Source organism: Erithacus rubecula (genome assembly GCF_903797595.1).
Source record: "Erithacus rubecula genome assembly, chromosome: 13".
Classification (NCBI taxonomy): domain Eukaryota; kingdom Metazoa; phylum Chordata; class Aves; order Passeriformes; family Muscicapidae; genus Erithacus; species Erithacus rubecula.
In genome coordinates, this window is record NC_136665.1 from 8,469,514 (window position 1) to 8,497,036 (window position 27,523).

The window sequence follows — 27,523 nt, forward strand, 5'->3', positions numbered from 1 at the left end:
TGACCTAAGGAAAAGGCACTGTCTGAAAGAACTGGTTATGTGTAGGTCCTGGCTACAGTAAAAAGCACAGTATAGGATTCCCATACCTGTTCAATGGATTTTATACTGCTCTGAATGCTCACATGTGTAAGACAGTGCCTAGAACTGGTTTGTGACTAGGAAACCTTGTTAACAAAGACAGAGAAGCTTTAGGCTGGACTACAGTAGTCGTGTAGTAGAGGCTTCTAAGAAAAGACCATGAAAACTATCTGTAATAGTAATTTCATTATTATTTAATTCAACCACCAAGAGATGGATGGGCCAATGCCCTCACAAGACCTGTCCTAACGCCATAATGCACAGAGGCATCCTGGTGTATTTATGTACAAACTTAATTTCCTGTTATGGTTGGTCACTTCTAGAGGCACAGCCAAAATATAGCTGGCATTGCAGAAATTTATGGATTTTAACTATACAGCCAAGCTAATTCAATGAAATCCTGACTTGGCTTCCACTCGAGACTTCAGAAAGCACTGGACTATGTCAAACACTCCCAGTGGATATTATTTGAGGATGAATGGGCCATCCTTTCCCTCTTCCATGGAATAAATATAGGTAGACTGCTTCAGTCAGAAGTTTAACATAACTTGAAAAACCTCAACTCTTTGGCTCCAAGCCACACACAGCACATTGCTTACATGGTGCCTTAATTTGTCTTACAAATTATGTCTGCACAGTCCATATAATAAATTCAATATAAAATACAGTTACCAACAATTATATATAAAACTTAATTTTAGAAAACATATGGCATTATACAGTATTTATCTCTATGGAACTAATATCAGTTTTTATTTTGACCTCTAAATAAACTGAATTACAGTAACTCATTGCTTTATTCAATTTCATTATGAAAACCTCCTCTGCAAATCTTCATCAAACCAACCACCACATGCATTGCTTAATAGATATCCAACTTCATAGCTGCCAATAACATCCTAATTTCAGTTCACAAATCTTCCTATTTGCCATGTAGAAAATAAACAAATGTCAAGCCTGTTTCTGTAACTCAAAAGTAATTTAAACTGAATTCAAACTTCAGTAGCCATTTTATTTTATGGTAGAATATAATAAATTACACTGCTATTACTATACAAAGCAATTATTTGAAATAGGACATAGATTTATGTACACTACTTTTGACTGAATCTGAAAGATAAAGTGTTACATGCAAATATCATAGGAATTACAAAATCTCTATATTTCTGAGGATTAAGTTATCTTTGGTCTCATATACTTTTCACTGAGGTAAATTTGCTGCTTTTGAGAGCTAAGTCCACAAACTAAGTGGATATTATGAAACCTTTCTGATTTGGAGGCAAAACCTTAGCTCCTTTTCTTCTCTTTTGTCAGTACAGCCAAGGGAAGAAAAAAATTGGCATCTCACCAAAACAAACCTGGTCTAAGCATTGGTATAACCTGTTTCCAGATGTGCATCAGAAGTCTTCCACAGTTCCCAAGACATTATCATAACCTAAGATCTGGTTGACAACTGAACCCCATGGAAAAAGTATAAGGGATAGTTTGCAGTGTCTGAAAACCATCAGGTTTGGGGTTTTATCACACCTTTCTTGCTCCACAGTTACACATATTTCAGTTTCAGAACAGTAACAGAGCATGCCTCATCAGGGAAAAAAACTTCGAAGAAAAACCATTTTCTGGTAACCAACAAGGCCCACAGCAAAACCATTTTGTGGCTTTACTTCTCCCTCAGAGACTGCAGAATGCTAAGAATTGTACAAAGAAAGAATCTCAAAGAAAAGAAAACAGCATATACAACAAATTGATGATGCTGTATCAAATAATGCCTTGCACATGAATTTAAAAGGAGCAGACAAATAGATGCCAGCAAGTCACAGTAAGATACTGTTAGTTTGAGCTTAACCATAAAAAAAATTAGTTTCAATGATCATACCTCATTTAAGGTATCTATACACTAGGTTTAATTTCTAGAAACAGTGTGGATATGTACAAGAGATACATTTTTTACTCAGTTCCCAAGTATGTTTCAAGAATGTCTGGTGTGTGTTTCCAAAGGTTTGGCATATTTGTACAGGCACATTTCTACTGAAGATGTCAAAGTTCATCATGCATTTGCTGTCCTCACCAAAATAATAATGAGATTTACTGGAACAATTAGCCAAATTCTGAGAAGGAGTTCACGTAAATAAAGAGTAATTGTATAACTGTACAGGAACTCTAAGATCATACTACAATGCAGAATGAGAAAAATGCAGCCTGACCAGCAATTTACACATTTTTCCAATAGAGCATTTGTAGGCCTTATCTAATGAGAAATAGCAAGAGAATAACAAAACAGAACCTTAAGATACAGAACACAACTCCAAAAACTGCCAGCAGCAGACAGTGTAGTCTATGACAATCATAAGAAGGATTAATAATGGATTGTGAATAGTCACTGGATAATGAAGTCTGAATCCAGATGAGCACTGACCACCCTGATGCACAGCAATATTCAAAGATCATGAATAATTCAAACATATTGTATACATCTTACTGGGCAAGCTGAAGACCTTTTCTACTACAAACATGCCACAGACCACAGTTTATAGAAATAAAAGACCCAGATACAATATATATTTTAATTATCTTGACTCTGATAAGCTGATGTGGAAGTAATCCTCCTTAAGCTTATAAAGCTAGCTCTCCATACCTTAGCAATCAAATATAATTGAATTTATAATTAAGTTTAATTAGGTCAAATAATGTTTCAGCTATATTGACTATTAAATACATAATAAATGATCACTTTGCAGTAAAAGCAATCAAAATTAATGAACTCTGGTCTAGTGCATGCAAATGTAGCTTAAGTCTGGGTACCTTTTTGTTTGTATTTTACACTGGGACGTATTTCATTAACTTGCAAGTAGGCAGATGAGCAGTAAGGCATTTCCAGTTCACTCAATAGTAAGGGACTATTTGACAGAGCTTAATTTTCAGTAATAATAACCGCTTTATACAACAAATAGAAAGAACTCTTCTGAAATTTTACCTTCTTTATGAAACTGCCTTATCTAATTCATAATGTATTTATTGTATGTTCCTTCTCAATATAATGACAACAGCAACTCCCACTAGTTTACAACAAATCTGCATACAACCTATTGCAGAGAAGAACTGCACACCATTATCCCAATTCTTTTTCTGGGTAGACTTCTGCTCTAGCACAATTTTATTCTGAGAAGTCCAAGTTTGGTATTAGGTTTTACCAGCTTTTTGTTCTGGATATCTCCTGTGTTATTTACAATTCTATAGAATTCAGACATATGAGGTACACAGTATCATCACTACTGCAAGATTCCAACTATGCAGTTACCCCTCTTACAATGGCCATTAAAAACACATTGCTGAGTGCTCTGTGCAATAATCTTCAGATAACAGTGTTCACCACCACACTGTGTGTGATGTATTAGCTATATTTAATAGCCATGGAATACAGCTAAAGAACCAGCTGCCTGTGTCTGAGTAAGGATCACAACCCTCCAGGGCTGCACCAGGCTCACCAGAAGGTTGCACTGAATGAAGAACCACAATTCAAAGCTGGGTTATAAGGAAAGAACAAAAGTCACAGCAACAACAGGAAGCAAAAGCACAGCCAGACATAATCCAGAAGCTGCTCAGAATTTAACTAAGGAGAGACTGTCTGCAATAGGAGGAATTCAGAGCAGAGCTCTTGAGGGCGTTTTAAATCCAAAAAGTACTTTGCCCTCTATGATCTTTCAAGCTGTCTCAGTTTACCTGCCCCAGTTCCCAGCCCTTAAAGGGATACCAATAAAATCTGAAGTTTACATAAGCCAGGTTAATTACATAATGTCTGCAAATCATTATGCATAGCAGATCAAGAAGTTATCACCATTTTAAGAGCACAAGCATGAAAACCACTGGCTGATTTAACTGGACAGACTGAAGTCCATGGACTGAGTTAAGCCTCCCAGTGCAGGCCAACATGAACAAAGCCATGTTGGATATTGTACACATTTCCCTCTAAATGAACTTCTGAGGCTGTGGCCCTGTATGTTCATGCACTCAGCCCTCACAGTCTGCTGGCCACATCTGTCACAAGTTATCACAAACTATTTGACATTGAGGGGATTTGCAAATCCACTTCTTTAAGCTGGCAATAAAATGTGCCAAGTCCAACCAGTCAGTTTAATAAGCCAGTTTATCAACTCCTGAAGCATCAACACCAGTCCAGATCACTAAACAAATACAAAGATCATTTCACATATTTAGGTTACCAGTCCTTGTCCTGAGTCAGCAAAGCTCCAAGCAGTGTTTCCTGTGAAAGGAAATTCTGTCAGTATGACTTAGTCCCTTGGAAAAGACAGGTATGTCTGGCAATGGTCAGTGATAGAAAAAAAAATTACATCTATTTTTGTAAAAGGACTGTAGACACATGATGATGTAATTGGCAGAAGACACATACAGATGCTGCTTTCCAAGGTATGAAGCAATCCAGTCATTCCTGGACAAAGGTGGCTACCAGATTCACAAACTGGACAGTAAAGATCTTTCCACTGGCAAGCACAAAAACAAGGCAGAGCCCTGAGGTGATGCCTGTGAAACCAGTGCAGAGTGAATACACCATGAGTTTTTTACATCAGCAACTCAGGGAGCTGGAGAACTGACCAGACCAGGAGTCATTCATCTCATGCACACCAAACAGTGTGCTGCACAGAACTGCCTAATACACTGATTTGTTAAATACACACAATATATAATAAAAAATAACCATTTTTACAACACAGCTTGAGAGATTTATTAGTAAACATTTAGTGATCTATCATTATCCCAGCGAAAATCTAAAATTGTAATAGGGAACACATGCATTCAAATTTTCATATTCTTAGGCCTGGAAAATAAATGCATTCATTGAAGATATAAATATAAACAATTTGGCACATCTTTTCAAAGGCATGCGAGAGTTGCTAGAGAAAGGAACCTGAACATTTAATTATTTACATAATGCTATAATCCAAAGACTCCAATTAAACTTAGAGCCCTCATTAATTTCAAAACTGCCATTGCTTGGAAGAAACTGAGGTACTGCATTGGGCTAATCAAGGTCTCCTGAGAATGGCCATGACAGGCTAAGGATGGATCTCAGGCCAGCACCATTTCCCCAGCAATAGTGAAAAAAAAGCTGTCCAGGGAGGTGTGTGCAAGCAGAGTAAACAGCTAGTGACAGACAGGTAGTTTGCTCTCCCAGACTCAGAAATATGCAACTCCAGGAGCTTCCTCAGATGGATGGCTTCACTCAGTCTAATAGCTCTTGATGGTTTTTAATTCCATTAATTTACCCTATTTGTTTTTTGAACTCCTGCAAAACCTCTGGTATCCACAACACCCTGTGCCAGAATTATGCCACTGTGTGGTAGGTGAAATGGCATCACCTTTGCTTTGGTAGGAACCCACAAACAGCTTAATTTCGTGTCTTTAGTCCCAAGAGAAGGAACAACCTTACACAGACCACTTCTCACAGAACTGATCACATGCCAATCTGTTCCCAGGATATTTGATTTCAGTTTATAAAAGTTCCAGTATGTTTGACTGTTTTTTTTTTATCAGAAGCTGTTCCAAACTTTTAATTATTCTAGACACTTCCTCTCACCTCTTCTTCAGGCTCCTCTCTATTTCTGGGAATAAGTTACTCTGTATGTGAGGAGTGTAGAACAAGAGAGAAAGGAAAAGTGACCTTGCATAACACCACCACAGCTGGTTTCTGTGAGGTATGAACTGATTATTTTTGACATTTTCCGTATTTTTGAAATCTGCCATCACAAACATGAGAACAAAAGAGCCAACTCTGCCTTGTAACAGAAATCTTGAATTACCTATAATGTCAGCTATGGTTCTCTAAAATCAAAACCCAAAACATGAAAAGACATATCTCTACTCAATAGAAATAGCATTTAAGCACACACAGTGCCTTTATAGGTAAGTATTCAGCCATGGACTGCTGGATTCCAGCCAACCCTTCTGTGCTACAACATTCCACAGTGCAATTAGAAGACTCTCCAATATTTTCTAATCACAAAAGACACTTGGTATTCAGTCCAGTTGCATCCTCAGCACTGTCTTAATCATTAATCATAAGGAAAATATGACATGAAAGGAAAAATAAAAGTTCATTTACTGTGTCCAGGAGCTCACAAAGGTGAAAGTCCTCCTTTACTTGGAAGGATGATAACCTAATAGGCTGGAACACAACTCATGAGAAAATGTGAACTCTTCCTGCCCAACTTGTTTTAATGCCAACAGCACCAAGTTTTGATGGGCACACTTGAACCACCACCTGAAGTTAAAAAACCTGAGGGTGTTGTTCAGAATTCACATGCCAGGTCCATTTCCTTAACCAAAGGCACCTACCCTCTCCCAGTCAGTCACCACAACAGTTTAAGTCTCCTGTCACAGCCAGAGGCAAACTGGTCTTAACAGCAAGTCCTGTCAGTGGTGAGGGCACAGAATGTACCACATGCTGAACAGGAACCTGTAGTTGTGCAATGTAGAAGAGTTCAGGGAAAGGAAAGCTTCAAAGACACAAGAGACAATATAGTCTGTACAGCATAAATCAATCAGCACTTCCTGGTAACAGAAAAAAGGTGTGACAGGCTTGAAGATATCTCAAGCAAAAACAGATAAACCAACCAGTGTTTATATAAATTGTATATTTAAATCAACTGATCACTCTTTAAGATAAAATGCATATCCTTTATATCCTCATAGAATATTCCTCACCCTGTTGACCTGAGTGATTCTGAAGCACTGTAAGGAGAGATTCAAGCTTCTTCACCTATTCATTTCTCACCTCTATTTTCTAGTATAGACTCCAGCATGCATTTAATTTAAATAGTGAAGTTCTGCATTGATGACAGTGGGAAACATTTTCTTAATGACCCTTCACACATTTTATTGATAAGATCCCTCTAAAGTAGGGATTTACAAATCTTTCAATGAAAATCCAAATTCAATAGTTTTATTAGCCACTCTTTTATAGATCAACATTCAGTGAATTAACTTCTCCAATTCACGTTTTTCTTGCCAAGAAAAATGGTTACACAGAAAAACAGCACCAAGAAAATAATATATTTTATAAATTTTAAGTGGCATTTAATAACTGCAAATGAAGGATGTTGCTATTATTATTGCTGTATCTATTGCTCATCAGTAAACCACAACCCTCACTTTGCTCAGTGCTCTGCCTGCATTTCCGTTGGGGCAAACTCAGAGCTAAGATCACATTAGATCACCCTCCTGCAATTCTGTTAGCAGAAACTGTCACCTTCAAGCATAATTTAAATCTTTAGCTATTAGCCAAAGGAGAAGCTATATTCATCCAGGTATTTGTACAGTATAACAGATTCCACACAACAGAATTTTACCTAATTGCTTTATCATAGGAGAATAAAATACACACTTTTCCAGAAACGTAAAAATAGTTAAACCCAGCATTTTTCATCCAGATCAGAGTTAAGCATCCAAAAACTATCAATTTGTCCAAAATAGTAATAAATAGTTAACAATTTCCTATTTTCCCTGAAGAACAGCAATTCCTTTAAAACTCCTTTAAAGCAATAACAATTCCTTTGAAGTTGGGCCCAATGTAAGGTCTGATGGGATGAACTAACATTAAAGTATTAGCTCACAGACAAGGTCAGACTACTGTGGGTTTATGATTTCCAGAATAGTGTTGGATTCTACCCAGCTCACTTGAAGTGCCTGCAAGACCTTGTGTTTATCTGCAGCCATCCAGGCTGGTGAGCCCTTAAATATAATTAATGCTTCAAAGGACAGGTATACTTCAAACCATTAAAGAAACCACAGCAATAGGTTTGACACTTGCTAATGAATAAAACTGTTAAAAGAAGTGTCTGCCTGTACTACTTTTCTGTAGAAGTTGACAGAAAAGGAAATCTGGTTCAACAGCTGGCTGTAAATAGAACACTGCAAATATTGATGAAAACAGGATATTGATAAAATATTGATGAACAAGAGAAATGGCAAATTTTCCTACCTCTATTTTAGTTCCATGGATTTGAAACTATAATGTCAAGTGTACCTTTGTGTCACAAGTTTACAGGAAAAACAACAAACAGTGCAGTTTACTGCATAATTACCCTCATGAATACTTTGATTCAACATCCATCATAATCAACAGAAATAGTTTGGATCTTACAGCTTGCATTAACCACCACTGACAACTGAAATGGAATTTCTCATACACCCCTTCAACAGTATAAAAAGTCTGTATTTAAATCCTGCATCCACAAAGCCCTCTTGTCATGTTAATTATTTACTAATAAGATTCAATGCTTTACTGTCATTATGACATAATTTTTCTTTTAAAGGCTTAATACAGAAATGAGAGCAGTAATATAACACACATTTTTTCATAACAAACAGAACACACTATTCATGTTATGTATGAAAACAACACAGCTGAGAAGATGGATCAGGCTTATTTCAGAATATTCCTAACAGCCATATTTTAGTTTGAGGGAATAGAGAAAGAGGGAAAAAAGAAAATTAAATTACTCACACTTGTATCCAGGCTGCAGATGCTGATTGTATCTTCATCTTGAGTACTCTTTTTCCGTTTTTTCTACAAAGCAAAATTAAAAGAAAGCTCAGTTTTGATGAACAGTCCCAACTGCCATTGGCTTGGCCCTGAAACAAGTATATCTCATGATGTCATACATATAAATATATGTGTATATATATTTAATTTACTCTCATCATCATTATAATCACCCTGTATGTGAACAAAAATTCTTTTCACAAGTTGAAAAGCTACCTATTGGCACATAGCAAATTAAATTCTGTTCCTTTTCTACTTAGATAGGTTCACTTCAATTAAGAAACTTAGTTCCCACTAAAAGCATAAGTAATTATTCCACGTTGGAAACTATGGCATTTGATATAAACTTTTGTGACTAATGAGACTGTCAGGAAGGGAAACTCATATTTTGTATTGAAAGCCTATACTTAAGATTTTTCCAAGGCTACCTTCAGCAATCAAGTCCTATCCCCAGACAGTCAATATAAAAGGTGAGAGGTACTGCAGGAATTACATTAGTGTATGTTAGGGTTTCACTGTCCATGGCAGTGATTGCATTCTGCTCCACATTCAGGTTTGGGGTTTGCAAATGGCAAGCTCTCCCTCGTGTTGTTTCACAGGTTCACCACAAGATTACCCTTCATGCACCTCAAATAAGTATGAAATGTCATTTAACAGAGCTCTGCATTTTCTACCAGGCCAGGAAGATTCAGGAAACAAGAGAAATCACAGGATGCATTATTCTTATTTATCCAGCTGTGTTGTCTTCCACTGTCAACCAGAGATAAGCAGTCACACATAATTATAGCTGGGATTTAGTTTCCAGTCTACTGAAGTCAAAGATGAGCAATTTAGAGACCAAAAACCCCAGACAAATGCCATACAGAGTTCACAGCTTATGGGATGCCCAAAGCTCAGCTAAAAGGCAGAAGCTACACATAATTAACGATAATTTTTATTTAAAAAAAAAAAACATGGAAAAATTGTATCATCCTCAAGCCCAGTGTCCATGCTCCCAACTCTTGTGAAGCCAGTGAAACAACTTCAAATCTACTAGGTTGAACACATGGTTTCTGAGAGCTCTTTCTTTGATCCAAAAAGATAAGGAATATTTGTCACAAAATCCAGAAGTTTTGATTTCCTACTCTGTTAAAACGAAACTCTTGGTGTTGAAAGCTTTTATGTTTACTCACTAGTTTTCAGCAGATCTTTCACTCATTAAAATACAAATTCACTTCTTTTCAGAAAATAACTTCTAATACTTTTTTCTAACAATAATTTCTAAGCCAGCAACAGCTGTGTTTTAAGATCATTATTATCCAGAACTGGACTGTGAGTTCTATCACCACAGTGAGAAGTGTTTTATGAAAAGTAATTCTACACCCTCAGACTAAGCACAATCAAGTCCCCTTTACTGTTACAGTACAGATTATTAGCAACAAGTTAAAGGACTGACTGGAACATAGAAACTTCTGAAACTTCTAGAAACTTCAGACCACACTGAGCTATGAATAGAAATATCTGAAATAATACTGACTATGTTTACTTATCCTGTATCAGTCTTTTGTAAAGTTTGTTCTTTTCCCCAAGGACAAACTAATCTGAATTACTATTCCAGGGCTAGCAAACATGAATATGTTGTGAAAAACACAAAACAGGGATGAAATCTTTCAGGTCAGTACTTTGCCCAGAGGGTAAGATCCCTTAAGATTCTAGTGAACATACTGCAGACTGTTCTTCAAACCTAATTAGAATTCTGGGGACCCAAATACATGCATCCTTCAGTTGTACTCAAAAAATCATATACTGATTCTACTTAAGTCTATACCAAGTCTTTACTTCATAAAAAGAAATTGCAAAACTGAAAAGTACCAGCCCTCCTACACAGTGGACACAGGTTAACTAAAAATGAAGGGTGTTTGGATTTGGAATACAGCTTGCTACAAGAGAAGGATAAATTAAAATGGTGCATGGGTCTGGTGTAGCTGACTTTATACAAACTGATGCTTCTAGTGCATGGATGGACAGGATGCAGCTGCATCCACTGCTTGGGATGGTGCTGCTTTAAGTCTGACATCTTAGACTCGATTTCACTGCTAATGAAGTGTGACAAATGAACACACACACAACAAATAGGCAGCTCCTTTGTTAAACAATCAACTGGAAGATTCTTACTGCAGTCACATGGCTACAGATTAACACAGAAGGTGGCAGATCCAACACGGGCCAGCCCTAATGAAAGTAGATGGAGACCAGAAATTACATAATATGAAATACAATTGTATTAGGCAAGGCTACGGGATTAAAGTGAACTTGAATGAGGCAGGACATTGTTCTACTGCAGAGGGAAAGTTGTACAAGAACTATGTGTGGGCTTCTCACTGCTACATTCAAAGCAGGTGTCTGAAGCAAACCACAGAGGTACCATGGTCAAAGCTGTGGCCATGAGGACAAGCAACCATGGCAAGGCTGTTCAGGTAAAGCACAGCACAAAATGCATTCAGCAGGAATTAAAATACTCATATCTTATTCAGAGGCAACCTCTTTGGCTATATAACTAAACATCAATATGCTCTTGAGGAGCAACTCAGTATCAACAGTGATGTAGAGACCAAAAGCAATGAAAAGTTCAGTAAAGTGTAAGAAAAACAATTAAATATTAAGTCTGTGAGAGCTTCCACAAAACGGATCCCTTGCTCTACTTCATACTCTGTGCTAATCAAAGGACCATTCCTCACTTTATTTTAAATCTTCCACTTACTGGAAAGTAATACATGCTTAATATAAAAGCTACTGAATAAAATGTTATCTGGAAACTTGCAAATATTATGCCTCAGTAGTTATGCAACACCAGCTATTTCATATAGAAATTGTTAAATATTAACTACTGTAGACAAGATTAATGATTTAATATTTCTGAGAGTTTCAAGTGCTATTACCATTGTATAATGGAGAGGCAGAACTCCATGGCAAAAAAACATCCAATAATTGAGCTGCCAGATCACAGATAAATTTCTTGCCCATGGTAAGTGGATTAAGGCAAAGATTGCAGTGGATATTGTGCAGGGAACATAAGGTGCTCCTTAAACTAATCCCTGCTCTTTGTGAAGATCTTTTCCCCAAAGGGGTTACAAGTCCTGTCTCAGCAGTCACAGCACAATGCAGCTGACCCCTGAATCTGCCACAGCCCATAAAATCACCCCTTAACTATTGCTCTCCATTTTACCTTTAACACTCGTGGCACATGAAGCCACACAACCCTCCCAACAAAGCAGCAGCTCAGCCCAGAGCAGCAGGCTCTGGCAGAGCCAGGGCAGTGAGGAAGCACTGCAGTGCCCCACAGCAAGGCAGGCTCTGCCCCCCTCACCTCCCCAGCACACTCTGGCATGCCCATGTCCCACTGCAGCCCTGGGGGACACACTGAGCACACAGCACTGTGCTAACTGCACGCTGGGCTGGGAGCAATGGACAAATGCCATCTCACCACAGAGCATCTCATTATTAGAATCTGCTTGCACATAAACAAACCAAACTGAAAAATGTTATGCCACTTGCCTCGCTGGGAAAGCCAGAAAGCTTGGAACACTTCAATAACTATATTTTGCACAGTATTTAGAGACATTAGAAAATGAGTACACACCTGCATGAAAACAGTAGCAAGTACATGTTCCAATCAGGAATGTGTCTGTGTTTTCTGTCTGACCACACATCTGCATCTGAACACGAACTTCTAGGCTGAAAAAGCTTTTTGCATCATAATTTTGAATCCTAATATTTGTGATACTGTTGCCCAAAAGGCTGTGCCTACATCCAGTTACAGAGACAGGAGACTTCCTGGCCTTAACATAGCAGGAAAGAGTTGCTTTCCATAATTATCTCACAGGAGATGGGAAGGTAAGATATCCAATTATATATTAAAGTAATGCTTTCATTAAAGGAATTAGAGCAATAAGACATTGTTATAAGGAAGGCTGGATTAGCATAGTCTCCATCACAGGATTTTAATTATCAATATGACAGATTTATACTTTACCACCTGGGAGATGAAATGCCAAGATGCACAAAAATAGCTTGACAAAACCCATCCTGTGATGGGGAAGGAAATGCTGACTTTTGTTAAATCATATCTCCATTCCAAATGCTTAGAAATGTATCTGCACACAGACTGGTACCAAAATAAATAACAGTTCAAGCTAATGTGATTGCATAGGCACATCATACCCTTAGACCTTCTTAGTGAGAGTCAGACCTATTTCAAAAATAAACACTAAACAACTTTTAAGACTTTTTTCATACAGAAATCCATTCTAAGGAAACAGGCTTTTCCCATGCTCCCAAAACAAAAGTCCAAACAAAGAAAAATTAGAAACCATTCAACTAGTCTGTATTTCAGATTGTTCTCATATGAAAATATTTTTTTAAAACAGTCTTTCCAGAACACACCTAAACACACTTCAATACTGCTAATTGGAAAAAGTAACTTTGCAAATAATGGAGTTCTATGATTTAAATAAATGTAAATAAGTAGAAGTGCATATATACACATACAAACATACATACAAAAAAATATATATGCATATAACAAATGTATATACATACACATTTGCAGTAATACAGAAAAGGGAACATCATTTAGCTAGCAAAGTTTTGTCCCATTTTTACTGTTGAGTAAAAGGCAGAAAGGGGTTCACTGCTCCTCTCTAGTTTATGATGCATTTTTATCATGGACAATATCTACATCAGACTAAATTAAAAAACATAACTACCCAAAGAAAAACAATTTGAAGAGATCAAGTAGAGGGAAAATAAAATCAAAAGGGATTAATGTGGAATGATGGGAGAAAACTGATCAAATACTTAATAAAAAGTCAAACATCACAGGCCAGGTTTAAATCACACATCAAAGGGTGGATTATATCTGCATGAAAAGCAGCATTATTGCATGATTTTATTTTTTTTCTTTTAATTCAAAAAAGTAATCAGTATCTCCTGAGCCAGCTGAGAACACCTCTACCTCTCCAAGGACCCTTGCCACCCAAAGCCTGATGATGGCTTTGTGCTCCAGGAATCACAGCCCGTGTCAAAGCAGCTCAGAATAAGGCAGGAGCACAACATCATTTCTTTATAGAAAGACATCAAATCACAACAATAATCCAAACTTCCACGTGAATTTCTACTCACACTGTTTTTATACAACACTTCTTAAAATCCAGTAAGCTTTAAATTCTCTTTATGTATAAATACTTTTTATCAGCAACATCGACATGTGAATACTCAAACATAGATGTGCACTTCTAAGCACTCTTTTAATTCTTACACCTCTAACATGTACAGAAGCTGGTAACTTCAAAAGAATAATCAGACATTACAATTCTCATTCTTTTTAATTTGTAGTTTGTCAGTGCATCCACACCCATCCCACCAAAACACTCATCTGTCTTTAAAAATCCCTGAAAAGTATCACTTGCTAAGACCATATTTATTCTTTCAATGCTGCCAAAAATTCCATCTGCTGTTGCTCCTGTTATAAAATCTATTTCAAGTTTTCACTGCTTCCATTTCAAATCACATTCAAGTGCTCTTAAAATTATGAAGCTCTCAGTTAGTTACAGCACAGAGTATGGAGGACTCAGGACAGAGTGCAGTGATGAGGCACAAATAGTACAAAACAGATGTTAAGAGGAATGCAAAAAGGGAGTTAGGACAAAGAAAAAACTACAAACTGGACTGTTTCAATGTTTCAATTCTCCTGGCTAATTTGAAATGTTTCCAAAAGTTCAACAGATGACATAGCCAGCAAACAGATAAGTTAAAACATTTCAGTTTAGTCTTCCTAATACAAGAGGAATGTCTAAAAACTTCAGCATTTTTTTCTTACCTGGTGTTATTACTCAGTTAATGAAATATGCCTTGGATCCAGCTTAATTACTAGGCAAGTGATTAATAACCTTCTGTTAAGGTTAGTTGAATAATCACTATTTTAACATTTCCTGCCACAGGTGATGGGATATAATCCCACCAAGCAGAGGTCAGAAGAGAACTAGAAGAGACAACAGTGGTGTTGAATTACCCAACTTCAAGCCAGAATGATACTGATATTGAAAAAAGAGGAAGCCTCATGCCATGTTACACACTTTCCATCATATCACACGGGCATTCAAACATCTAAAATGAAATAAAGGCAGATATGACACACAAGGAAAAATAAAAAAATCAAAGAGCTTGAGCCTGTCTGATACAATGCACAATTCTAGAAAGTCTGTATAGCAGGAGAATGTGGCATACTAATCACACAAACAGCTCTGTCTGCAGTCCCCAGCAAAGCATATCTGCATTTCCTGTTGAATATAGGGCTTGGTTCCTAGATAACCAATTACAATTTCATAAAAAAGTGACAATTCATTCACTAGAGTTTAAGCCCTTTCAGAAAGAGATGGATCTTCACCACCTTTTAAGGGTCAGCCTTCTTTTCCTTTACCACAGCCTGTCACTCACCTTCCTGCCCACACCAGTGAGCCTCCTTGTTCATCTCCCACTTCCATGGCTGCAGAGACTCACTGGCAAGAGTTTGAGTGATGGGGAGATAAAACAAGTTTGGCCAGAGCAGGGTGCTTTTTTCAGCTTAATAATGAACTATATATGCTTTTGGAGACCACAATCTCAGAACAGTGATTTCTAACACAAAATTTTTTGAAAGTCCAGAACCTGCTACCCTGCATTTCAGTATTGCATCTCTTTATGTTACACTGGCAAAAGGAACTTGCAACCAAAAATTCTTTGATTCCATGTGTATTTCCACTGCCCTCTACTGTTTGGAATACCAGAGACATTCCAGGTTACATTTTCTCAAGAATAACATAAAATCCTTAACATCATTGCTTTTAAGTAGAAATGGCCAGAGAAGACCCCCCTGCACTGAGCCTGGGACAGTCCAGCCTCTCACCCTGCACACACTCAGCTGGCAGGAGCCATGGATACTGGTGTTAGGAACACAACTTGCTTGTTCCTGATATTCCAAAGAAAGCAAACAAATGAAAAAACAGACTGCTCTGTTATTACACAGCAAAAACTGCAGTGAAGGTGAGATCATGTCTGCCACTGAGGACATTCACACTTTTCAAGCATTTCCAAGAGTCATCAGATCTCTGCTGGCCAAAATGGCAGCTCCTTGGCAGCCTCCCCTTGCTCTGCTTTTTGTGATGGATTGGAGGTTTTCCAGTCAATGTAATGTAAAAGAAACACTGAAGTGAACAATGAAATGAAAGTTATATTCAATGTGTTTAACATTAACAACAGGAAATGGGTGTGCATGTACGGGATGCTGTAAGGACAAGAATTAGAACAGCTTTGTTTGAGGACTGGTATTTACTCTGTCTTTATTTAACCTTCTTCCTTCCCCTTTTTGGAAGACATGGGAAAGGACCAGTAACTGGTATCTAGAACAGTTAAATACACTGAAACTTTTGCAAACTTTACAGTAAAGTCCAAACCAAATTAATCTAAATAAGTTACATTTATTTATTTTCCAGAGGAGTTTTTTGTTGCATGAGAATCCTTTCTCAGCCAGAATCTGAGATCTACTTTCTCAGCCAGAATCTACTATATAAATTTATGCTTCTAATGAACAAAATCAATATCTGATAATTCTAAATTCACTTAGTATATAAATAAAAAATAAGATGCAATATCGAAGAGCCCATACACTACTTAGCTTCAGCTTTTTGTGCACTTGCAGGGCACACAGGCTCTTGAACATTGAGTACAGAAACCCTCAGGTTGGCAAATCTCTCTAAGATCACCAAGTCCAACCATTAACCCAGCACTGCCAAGCTACCACTAGCTCATGTCCCTCAGTGCCACAACTGCATGGCTTTCAAACACCTCCAGGGATGGTGATTCCATCACTGACCTGGGCAGCCCATTCCGATGCTTGACAGTGCCTTTAGTGAAGAATTTTTTCTTAATATCCAATCTAAACCTTTCCAGGTACAACTTGAGGATGCTTCCTCTTGTCCTGCACTTGCTACACCTGGAAGAAGAGACTGATCCCCACCTGGCTACAATCTCCTTTCAGGTGTTCTGGAGCCATAAGGTTTCCATGTCCCTGATTTGCCTTGCACTACAGCCCCCCACCTTGATCACATATTTCTAAGGACTTCAAAGTACAGTTTTAGTCAACATATACACAAATATTTTGAAATAACTTGGATTTCTAAATGAGAGGATGCTCTCTAGGCTTCCAAGAAAGGATGCTGCAAAGTGGGGCTGGAGCTGCAAAATCTGAGATCTCATTTGTTCACTGGTGTCCCTACTGGGCTATTCTCATTCATACTAACAATCCAAAATCAAAGCTCAACACAAACCATTAAGAACAACCAAGTACTAAATGCTAACCACTGCAACACTGTAGGACAGGAAAGATTTTATACAACAGTTTGAAATGACAGATTTTAATTCTATTCTATGTTCTACTCTTGATGAACATGACAATCAGGAAGCATTTATCCTCAAAATAATCTAACCTGAATCTCCCTTGCTATGAAAAAAGCCCATTTACTCCTGTGCTACTACACTTGGCAAATACAGAGAACAAGTGCCCACTTTGCAATTGTTCACACACACTCAGAGATAAAGTCAGAGATATACTCACAGCTTACATTGTCTTATTTTTCTATACACAAGATGCACTGAATCTTTTAAACCTCCCTCAAAGGCTGTACTTTCTACAGTTATTATCAACCTTGCTACCTTTCTGTCCATATCTCTCTAAAATTCAGTGTCCATAACAGCACTCAGTTTTCCAGGTGATACCACATCCACATGCTGCAGAGCAGAATCACTCTGCAGTGTAAATACACTGTGAGCTGTATGCATGCATGTCAACTTTCACTTTGTCAGTGGAGACAACAATGCATATTGCTACAAATTTTTAGGCCCTTTAAGCTCTAGATTCAGATAAATTTACATTTTCAGGCTAGGAGACTGAGGCAGAGATGTTTACATTACAAATAAGCAGAAGCAAAGACCTAAACCCATCACCCTGCAGTAACAAGCAAAACAGAGAGAAAAATAAACTGTCCTCCATCCCATTGGGAATAGCAGAGCATGGTACCTCAACATTTAGTAAATTTCTTCCCTTACATAAGGAAACATTCCTGCCAAGCAACATTTTGGTTTAACCAGTACCCAATCTTAAATCCTAGCATGCTTGGAAGGAGTATCTGTACAATTCCAACTTACACACAAACAATAAAAAGTTACACAACCCTGGTTCACGCTTACCTGATGATGCACAAATAAGCAGCACCACACCATGAGTTATTTTGTATTGTACTCGGATTTTAGGAGTAATTTTCAGCGTGACAGTGGGAAGTCTTTGCTACAAAGGAGTCCCTATGTCTGTCCTTCAGTTTTCAGTAGGAACTCCTCCCCATGCAGCCACAGAGTTTGCTCTTGCTTCCTGTCATGCAGTGCACTGCAAGTGTCAGAAGCTGATCTCTGCTGTTGTGTCTATCTCTGTCATGGCTTTTCTCTCACACTGGTTCACAATAATATTTTAAACAGACAAAAGTGTTTTACAAACAGCCAATAAGTGAACAGCACCAGTATGCTGAAAGTTAAGATATCACTAAGAGGTTTCTAAAATAACAGGTAGGTGTTTGGGAACTTTGAGCCTCAGTAACTGAAACACTCCATCTCCCACCTGTGCAATTCTTAAACAGCAGCAATGGGCTCTAAACTCAAGGGCAGACAACCATGCCCAAATGTAGATGTCTCAGCAAACAACACAGCTGGTAGATGCTGGGCAGAACTTTTAAATATTTATTTTACTGGGATTTTTTTTAAGTATTTCAGAAGTTATGGGATCTGTTAAGGAGGAGTTCTTAAATTAACAGAGGCATAATTGTAAAAATGAAGTACAATTTTGCAAGTAAGGGACAAGTGCAGACCCTGATTTTACTCCTACAGAAAGAAAGAAAGAAAGCATTACACCTCACTCTTAATCTGCCCCCATCCTGTTCAATCTTTTGTGACTTGCTCAGATCCACAAACACAGACTTGGTTTTGTTATCAACAGAATTCTGCATTCTTCCAGTGGGCAAAACTGGCAAGATAAATTTAAATTTGGGTAGCAAGATAACAGCAATTCATAAGAAAAAACTTTTAAGAAAACAAGTCCTTAGTGAGCTGGTGCAATGTTTCTTCAGAACAAAAAATTTCTGCTGAGCTTGAAGAAAGAGGATAAAAGGTGAAACTGATACCAGTGAGCAACCAGTTCCTTTGAGAAAACGTGCCATGACATCTCTGCAGGCAGAAAATACTGAATAAAAGATCTTTCAGAAAACAGATATTTTAGGCCAATACTTTAAAAATTACTGAAGCACATCACTCTTGGTTAATGCTATTGTAGCCTGTCTTCTCTGCCCAAAAGTGAGGTAAAACTCAATCTAGCCACCTTTTTTTCAGACCTTTCCAGCAGAATATAGTGTACTTTTCCAAGCAATGACATATAAATTCTACATATAAGCCTGCAATATTTTACAAGTATTCTTTAATCTCTCTTCGTTAACTTAAAGTTATTTCTGAAATAATCTTTTATCCCATACAGGAAACCCTAATCCTCTGCTATCAGAATTTGGCAACACCTGAGCCAGGATCAAATACAGGAATGCAATTAAGTGTTACATCTGTAGCTCTTTAATTGCACCAAAGATGAAGTTGGGTAGGCAGACATTTTTCAATTACATTTCCTGGTAACATTTGGATTTCCGTATTCCACTTCCTGGAGACCACAACATGTAAAGACTTTAACTTGCTATGCTTCTTTATATTTGCACCTGCACTACTCCTTAGGCCACCCATAACCACCTGCTCAGCAGCCATCAGAATTTAAGAAGCCTAAAGGCAGATACCACAGATTTCAGTTTTATCAGGCTTTCTCTCATCAATCTAATAAACAATATTTAAAAGAGTCTGGCCCCCTGCCTGTATCAATCAACAGAAATTAATGAGATTGCAAAGCCTTTCTAAGGTCTGAGGCAAGAAAACATCCTATCAGTTTTTTCTCTGCAGTTGCACATGAATCACCTCCAAGGTACTCTGCACTTTGTTGACAGCAGCATCAAGGGCATCCACCTGATAGGAAGTGCAGCTTGAACTTACTTATACTGTAGACAGCCACACAAGTACCAAGGAAAGAAATCTAAGATACCCTATCTTGATTCCAGAAAGCAACTTCATCAAAAGAATGATGTCCAGAAATCAGAACTAACAAACTCCAAACATGTAAGCTTTACAAGTAAGCACAAATCTAGAAAGAGACAGGCACAACCTGTGTACAATTTTTGCATCAAAAACTATGTCATAAATATTTTTGAGAGGGCATTTTACATATCTTAAGAACATTACCTCAAGTCATAATCGGATCATATTATATATACTGAATATATAGACTGTATATATACATATCATATTATATTCATGTTCCATTAGAATGGGATATGCCATTTCAAAACATAACCCAGGAATTACAAAGATCTGTCATCATGAATGAAATTTAAGAGCTTCAACAGATCTGAATTTTCTTGAAAATTTAATTTAATATTATTATAGAAATGTTATAGTACATTCTTACACATGCTTAGACTGTAAATTCTTTAGAGAAAGAATTGTTTATTACTGTTTATGTAATATCCAGCAAAACTGAGACCTCATTTTCTCCTTGCTACTGTAATAACAAAATTTGTTTCCAGACTGCAATATATAGAAGACATCATCATATTGTTCTTACTAAGCATTTGTCAGATTTTAAAAGATAGCTATAATTTATAACTGGTGTGTATATTCTAACCACAGAATTAAGAATTAAGCATAAGAATCTTGTTCTTATGTTTAGAAATAATTAGGATTCATTCTACAACTGACATGTTTGACCAAATCTGGTTGTGAAATCACCTCTGTCCTTGGAATGAATGGGAGTCCTCATGGAGAAACCAACAAACCCACTCAAAATTCTTCTTCCAATCAAGAAGAACTCAAACTTCTTTTTCTTTTCCCATCTTTATAAGCTGTTTCAGAAGTTCAGAACTTTTCAGGAGGTTTTCCTTCTCTCCTGGACCTTAAAAGGATTTTGTTTAGCTTTCCATCACAAGTACAATTTGACAAACTAAATTAGAATCTGGGACTGCAGAGGGACTGGAAACGGAGAGGGAGATGTTAGAATAAAACCTCCAGTATGGAGGATTTTCCAACTGTATTTGGATATAGCTTTGAAACCTTTTCCAAATGTGTAGTCCATCTATTTACTTTTTTTTTTTTCTTTTAATTTAATCCACAGTTTTAAATAATAATACCTAAGGATTAGCAAATTGGAAACTTTTACAATCAACTTAGAAGATCAGTGAGATTTTACAGTATAAGCACTAGGAGATTAGACAACAAACCATCACAACAATTTGGGGAAAATGAAAAGTCATGTAAATAATGTATCTTTGCAAATGGTTGTGATAATACCAAGTTCTCTTGCAAGCATCACAACTAGTAAAACCAAATACAACAGCAGCCCAAGCCCATGTGTGCAGCCCTTCATTTCCACTGGACAACTGAAAATAAAATTGCTAATATGAAACAATGTAGCATCAATAAAATACCAATGTATAGTCCAGAACCACTTCTAAAATGTTTCTCAGACTTGAGTGGCATCAAATTCAGCTGGATAAGAACATCACTCAGTTTAACCATTACAGGTTTCTGAAACAAAGTGATAGGAAATAGTAATTTCATATCACGTGTTCTCAAAGAGCAGCCACTGGTGCAGTGGGGGGAAACAAAGACAAACAAGTGGGCAGAGTTTGATTTGAGTTAAACTGAACAGGGGTCAAGTTCATCTGCTGCTGAACAAAGAAAAGAACAGTAAATGACAGCAGGAGTACAAGGTAACACCCAGTCTATGATTAAAGACAGGAAATCTGCTCTATAACAGAACATCCAACCTAGCCTAAGAGAATCACAATTGGATCTATCTGCTTTATCACATGCTGCTTCTAGCTCAGTATTGTTTATATGTGCAAAATAGCTGGCATGGAGGGTTCATAGCATATACAGAATATTTCTACTACAAATAACAAACCACACCCAGAGCAAAAATAAACTTATAACAAAGCACTTACAAAGATCCATAAAACAAAACCCTACAACAGTAACAGATGACTGTACAAAGTATTTTAAAAAAATCCATTGTTTGAAAAGATAAGATGAAATATACAAAACCCTTTCAAATGAGAGATATCACACTATTTTTATTATCAGAAAAAAAGTATTAATTCAATAACTGAGCTTTAGTAAGTAGACTAACTACCCTTTACAACAAAAGTCATGGGTGCAAAGTCTTGCAGATGTCAAAGTCTGTGGAGGTCTTTTCAGGAATTCCTCAGCCAAGGGCTCTATAAGGGTCTCAATATTCTTGCCCCAAGAAACACAGAATCTAAAGTGCATTTTCTATAACTGCATGTAATTAACTTGGAAGCACCTCTGTAAACTAGGTTTAATGGCTGTGTACTTAACTCACAGTGACTTCAGATGTAAAAGCCCTGAAAGCTACTGAATTGAGTTAATGAAGTCAGTGCAAACTCCCAGGCAGTACAGCATTCCCTAGGCAGCATGAGCAGTAATAGCTCCTAAAACATGCACAGGTTTGTCTACCTGAGTCCCCAGCTATTGGAATCTTGGCATGTTGAAGATGAAAGGCCAGGCAGCATCATTCTCCTTTGTAACTAATTTATAAACAACTCACAGCTGTCATTCCAGCATGATTGCTGCCACACTACTATATGCAGAGGGCTTTATAACTTACAGTACCCATTGACCCTACACAAAAATATGGCCATTTATCACAGGCCTAAGAACCAACATATCAACAAACCATGTTTGGAATTTCAGATTCTAGTGTGACATGGCTAATCTTGCATCACACACTGTGGGCACAAGTTATGGTGATTAAACCATGCTGACTCAGCACATGGCTTTGGAATAACACATTTTTTAATTCTTCAAAATTGTCTAACTGGTCACTCTGAATTTGTCTTGGAATTCAGTGTATACATTAGGAATGCAACGATTCTGATGTGTTTTGAAACTGCAGATGGAATTGACTGCTATCCAGTTACGCAAATGCCACACAATGAATTTCTGATAGCATCTCTATTTGTTTGCCAACATAAACCTTGCTGTTCCAAGAGAAATTAGTCTTGTGACTAATCAAAAACAGTTCCAATGGTTTGTTCAAAACCAAAACCAATAACAAGCTAAACCATTTAAAACTCCGCCCATAGATCAAATCCAACTCTTATAAACAAAAATTTGTGGCCAGGGTGAATAGTTGCTAACATTTATAAGCTCCTGTCTTCTGAACTAGAAATTGAGTATCATGGAAGGATATTTCTAATGCTCCTTACATTGCTGCTATCAATGGTGTGAAATAGTTTCCTTGCTCCTGCAGTGCTCCCAATAAAGAACTGCAAGAACAGACTTAAAGAATTGCCTCTTATTTCTGATCTCAGGTATCAGGGCCATCCTGGCATTCCATGCCCAGGAAAGGTCAGTGCTGGACAGCAGCACCACAGCTCCTCCACAGAGACAGACTAAAGGCAAGTCTGAGTAGAGACAGGCAGTAAAAGAGAAGGGCTGAGACAAACTCTGAAACAGAAGAGCTTGAACCTGCTGGAAGAAAATAGAGGAAGAGATCTAAAAGGAGTGAGTGGCACACAGGAATAACTGAATGGGATAACTGAAGTGTGCTGGTCTGCACAAAAATATACATTTTTCCAAATACTGTCTGGAAAGTGTGGAATCCTTCTCATTCGGCATGTCAGACACCTTTTTCCCCACAAACATGTGTGCAGTAAAACTAGCCCAGAAACCACTTACATGTCTAAAATTGACTTTCAGCCTATTTAACACTTGTGTCAGGTTTCTCATAAATTAGATCAGCCTTCCTCACAAGTGACCACATCTGCAGCTCAGTTAGATGCTTTTGCAAAACTAGAAAGGAAACAAGAAAGGGGGAAATAGGAAGAAGCCTCATTGCAATAAATAAATCTTCAGCCTGCAGGCAACTGCACACTAAACACATCTCAAACTATTTCAAGTACAAAATGTTGGTTTAGATTTCACTATTTATTTTTAGCACTGAAAATCTTCAGCCAAATTTATTGTGTTCGGCAGGGAGGCAATAAAGAAGCTCATAATGGTTCAGATGTTTGCTTAAAGCATGCAGGAAATTACGCTGTCTCAGGGGAACAGTGGAGAGGCATATCAGAGACAAGTGCAGACAAAAGCAGCACCCTCTTCAGTTCTGCCTACAGCCCAATATTCCTCACTATTCAGGTCACTGCTTTTCATTTGATTGACTGGCAGTTTCTTCATTGTCACCTCAAATGTCATCATAGCAAAAATATGTACTACTACTTCTGCAAATGTACCTTTGTTTTTTAAACAATAATTTGAAGACTTCCATATACATATCTAAGTCTAGAAGTTTATCCTGCTGGCACAAAGAAAGTGGGTGCTTTTAAGGGAGGGGGCAGGGAGACATATAAAGCAGCTGAAATCCCAAACTCTCAAGAGAGATTCTTATTCTTCCTGAATTCAGAACTTCCTTATTTATGAAACTGACTACTTTTAGTGTGTCAAAAAATAGCATACAAGCATATAACTCAACACTGTATCATAACTACCAGAAAACCACAGAGGCTTCACTCCTCACATCTAATTGTGCGTGGATGACTGAACAAATGTAATCCTCATTTGATGGAATGCTTGGTGAAACAAAGCTGTTTCCCACTCTACACAGCAACATAACACATTGTTTCCACAGACACTCAGAGGAGCATATTGACTGGCTCTCTTAATTATAAGCAACAAACAGTGATGCAGAGGAAAGCCACTTACCTGCATCAAGCTTTTAAGGGAAGGGTGGCACAGAAATGAGAAGAACAGTGAAAGGTAATGGTAATCAGAAGATAAAGCAAAAATAGAAGTAATACTAATTTCTGTGCCAATATCTGTGCTAGTGTTTTCTTCATATTCATTATTGACCTGCCTCTGAACAGCCCTATCCCTTCAGATATTTGTGCTTCTTCTCCTTATCAAGTCTTAGCCAAATTTGCTCCCCACCCACATCATCTTATCTCAGGGTCAGCATTTTCAGAGGCTGAACTGATAAACCTACAGCACCCTATAGATTTCAGCCTCCACTTTGTACTTCCATCTCTCTGCTTTTATACTCACTAGCTTTCCGCCATTTCCATATTTTATTCATTTCCACATTTCATTCATTTCGACTCTCTCTCACAATTCTTTTACAGCTCTTTGCTTTCTCCATCCTGACAATCCTTCTTTCTAAGTTGCAGACTTCTCTTTCCTCCTCCAATCCTATACCCAGGACAGGATTTTCCTTCATTCCTATTTTAAGTACCACATCTAACACATCTCCTATGTTCTGGTCTTTCCTCCAGTGTGGTATATTCTTATCTCCACAGGTTCTGAGTTTCTTCCTCTGGAATGACAGTTGTCACTATGAATATTTTCCCTTTATAGTATTTGCTGGACACCTGACTATAAAAATCTCTTTGAAACACAAATTAACCTGATGGATTCTGTGTATGCAGGAGGAGCTTAAAGTTATGAGCAGTGAAATCTTTTTGCTATAAGTCTAAATTTTATCTTAACCAGGTTTGATTTATTCAGTTAAAAAAAATTGAGAAGCTTCTTTCACCCCACTGACATCTAAACACTGCTCAAAATTCTGGAAGTCACTGCTACCACTATCTAAAAATGACAGAAACATGATATTCTGACATGAAAATCCCCACTGGGAGAGTTAAACATGATCTCTAACCATGGAGCTCATAAGAGCTGCTCAAGATGGTAATCAGCTGCTTCTGATAAATTTAAGTAAGGAAAAGAGAAGTGCAGAGGGTTTCTTTGGTAAATGCATAGCATCTGGGCCTCCCTTATCTTACTCTGAGGTTTAGGTTGGTGCATGTTCCAGGTTTCCTTTCATCAGCATGATATAGAGACATTTAACTGACTGAATTGACTGCAAAGCGAGGACAGGGAGATGAACACAATGTTGTAATTCTGTGCTAATCACTTTATTCTTTATTATTTTTTGTGACTGTTTAAATGATCCTGTATTACACTCTGTAATAACAGAAATAGAAGTTAAAAAAAACATCACCATGAGTAAGTCACCTCCAAAGTTGTGCTTGTTACACTCAGCTGTGGCTCTACTCCACTGTCAGCATTAACCTAGTTAGTTTAGCCAGTAAGGTTTTAGTCCTGTTTGATAAATACATCAAAGCCAACCTATTATCTTTCACCATCTCTGTGAAAACCTACGACTTCAAGTCTGCTCATTGGGCTTTTCATAACACAATTTTTCCATCCATCAAAATAAAGTTAATGCTCACACAATGCAAATATCCACAGACACTTAGCTCTGTTTTCCAGTGCTCAGCTATCTTGGCTTCAACAGCCAGTCAGATCAAGTGAACAAGTCATACAGATCCTTGATGCAACCATTTATATCAAATAATTAACTGCAACTGCCTACTATGCACTGTATGAATTGTAACAGCTGTTGCTATTTGTTGACATACTGACATCTGTGTCACTATCTCATGAGTTTCTTTCAAAATAAGGTGGCAGGCACCTGCCACAGATCTTCATTTCTACACATGAACGAGGCAGTTTGAGGATCCAGTAATTTGTCACCTGTTTTCTCTAATACTACTATTCCTATCTCCTTTCTTCTATCTTCTTGATTCTGAAGGATTTTACTCCCCAGTTTTCCATTCTTTGTGTACAGCTCACTCCACCTGCACCACACAGGATCACAGACCTCATGGTGCCACTGAAACCAGCCCTATGTCTTCACTTCAGTGAGATACTGCTCTGAACTTGGGATCATTGTTTCTTCAGCTACAACTCACACCTACAACACTCTTCCCACTATTTTCATACCCACCTTCTTCCTCAATTACTTTTCCAGTATAGCTGGGGGAAAACTGGGGGAAACACTAGAGTCAATTTTATTTTTAAACTGGCTCTGAAATGTATAATTAATCTACAGCTTAGAGGTTGTTGGTATTTTGCCTACACTCTTGACTATGCCATTGTGAAGGAACTATTTATATTGTATCACTGACAACTTCACCCCTGGTGAAACTCAAGAAATAGTGATAATAAAAAACTCACAGTAAACAACAGTGGATGCTCTATTTAAAACACTGAATTAGAATGTGAAAGTCAGTAAAAAATATTTTTTGTTTTAATGAAGTTTCCCATATTATGAACAACACAGATGAGTGTTGTTCACTGGCAGTAAACCTGTCAATGCCATTAACTCTTGCAGCAAAGCATTTAAGTAATGTCTGTCTACTTAACTATTTTGTTGGAAGAAACTCAGAGAAAACAAATGTATATGGTCTCTCAAATACAAGTCAGTCCTAACGACAGGTAATGGTACTTTAGTGTTCATTATACCAAAAGAAGTTTGCAAGGCAGAAAAGCCTTTCCTTTAACCAAAAGATTAGTATGAGTTGGATACAACATGCAGTGACTTCTCCTGGACTGTATCCCAGGCTCCAGCACTTACACACATGGCAAACACACCATTGCCATTGCCACACCACCATCACATTAAATTTGACACCAGTGGTGTAGAAGGGCTCACAGGCCATATGGGACAGAGAGGGGATCAATGGGGGATAATACTCTCTGAACAAATTAACCTACTAAGAACCTACATCTCAAATCTGAAGAGGACAAGAATAAAAGCTCCTGATACCACCAGCAAATATAAAGATGGTCAATATCATTTGCACTGCTTTTTCATGTACCTTT

At 37.6% G+C, this 27,523-nt stretch overlaps 1 protein-coding gene across 3 annotated transcripts in view; it reads right to left on the minus strand.

Moving 5' to 3' along the window:
• Positions 1-27,523, minus strand: part of ARHGEF3 (Rho guanine nucleotide exchange factor 3) — a 104,993-nt gene that overhangs the window by 42,815 nt on the left and 34,655 nt on the right. For 2 of the 3 annotated variants that reach the window (XM_079316688.1, XM_079316687.1), the window contains one exon: positions 8,600-8,662. In XM_079316688.1, coding sequence (XP_079172814.1) covers positions 8,600-8,662 — 63 coding nt within the window. Of the gene's footprint in view, positions 1-8,599; positions 8,663-17,899; positions 18,145-27,523 lie in introns of those variants that run through there. The other variant, XM_079316689.1, reaches the window with a different exon arrangement.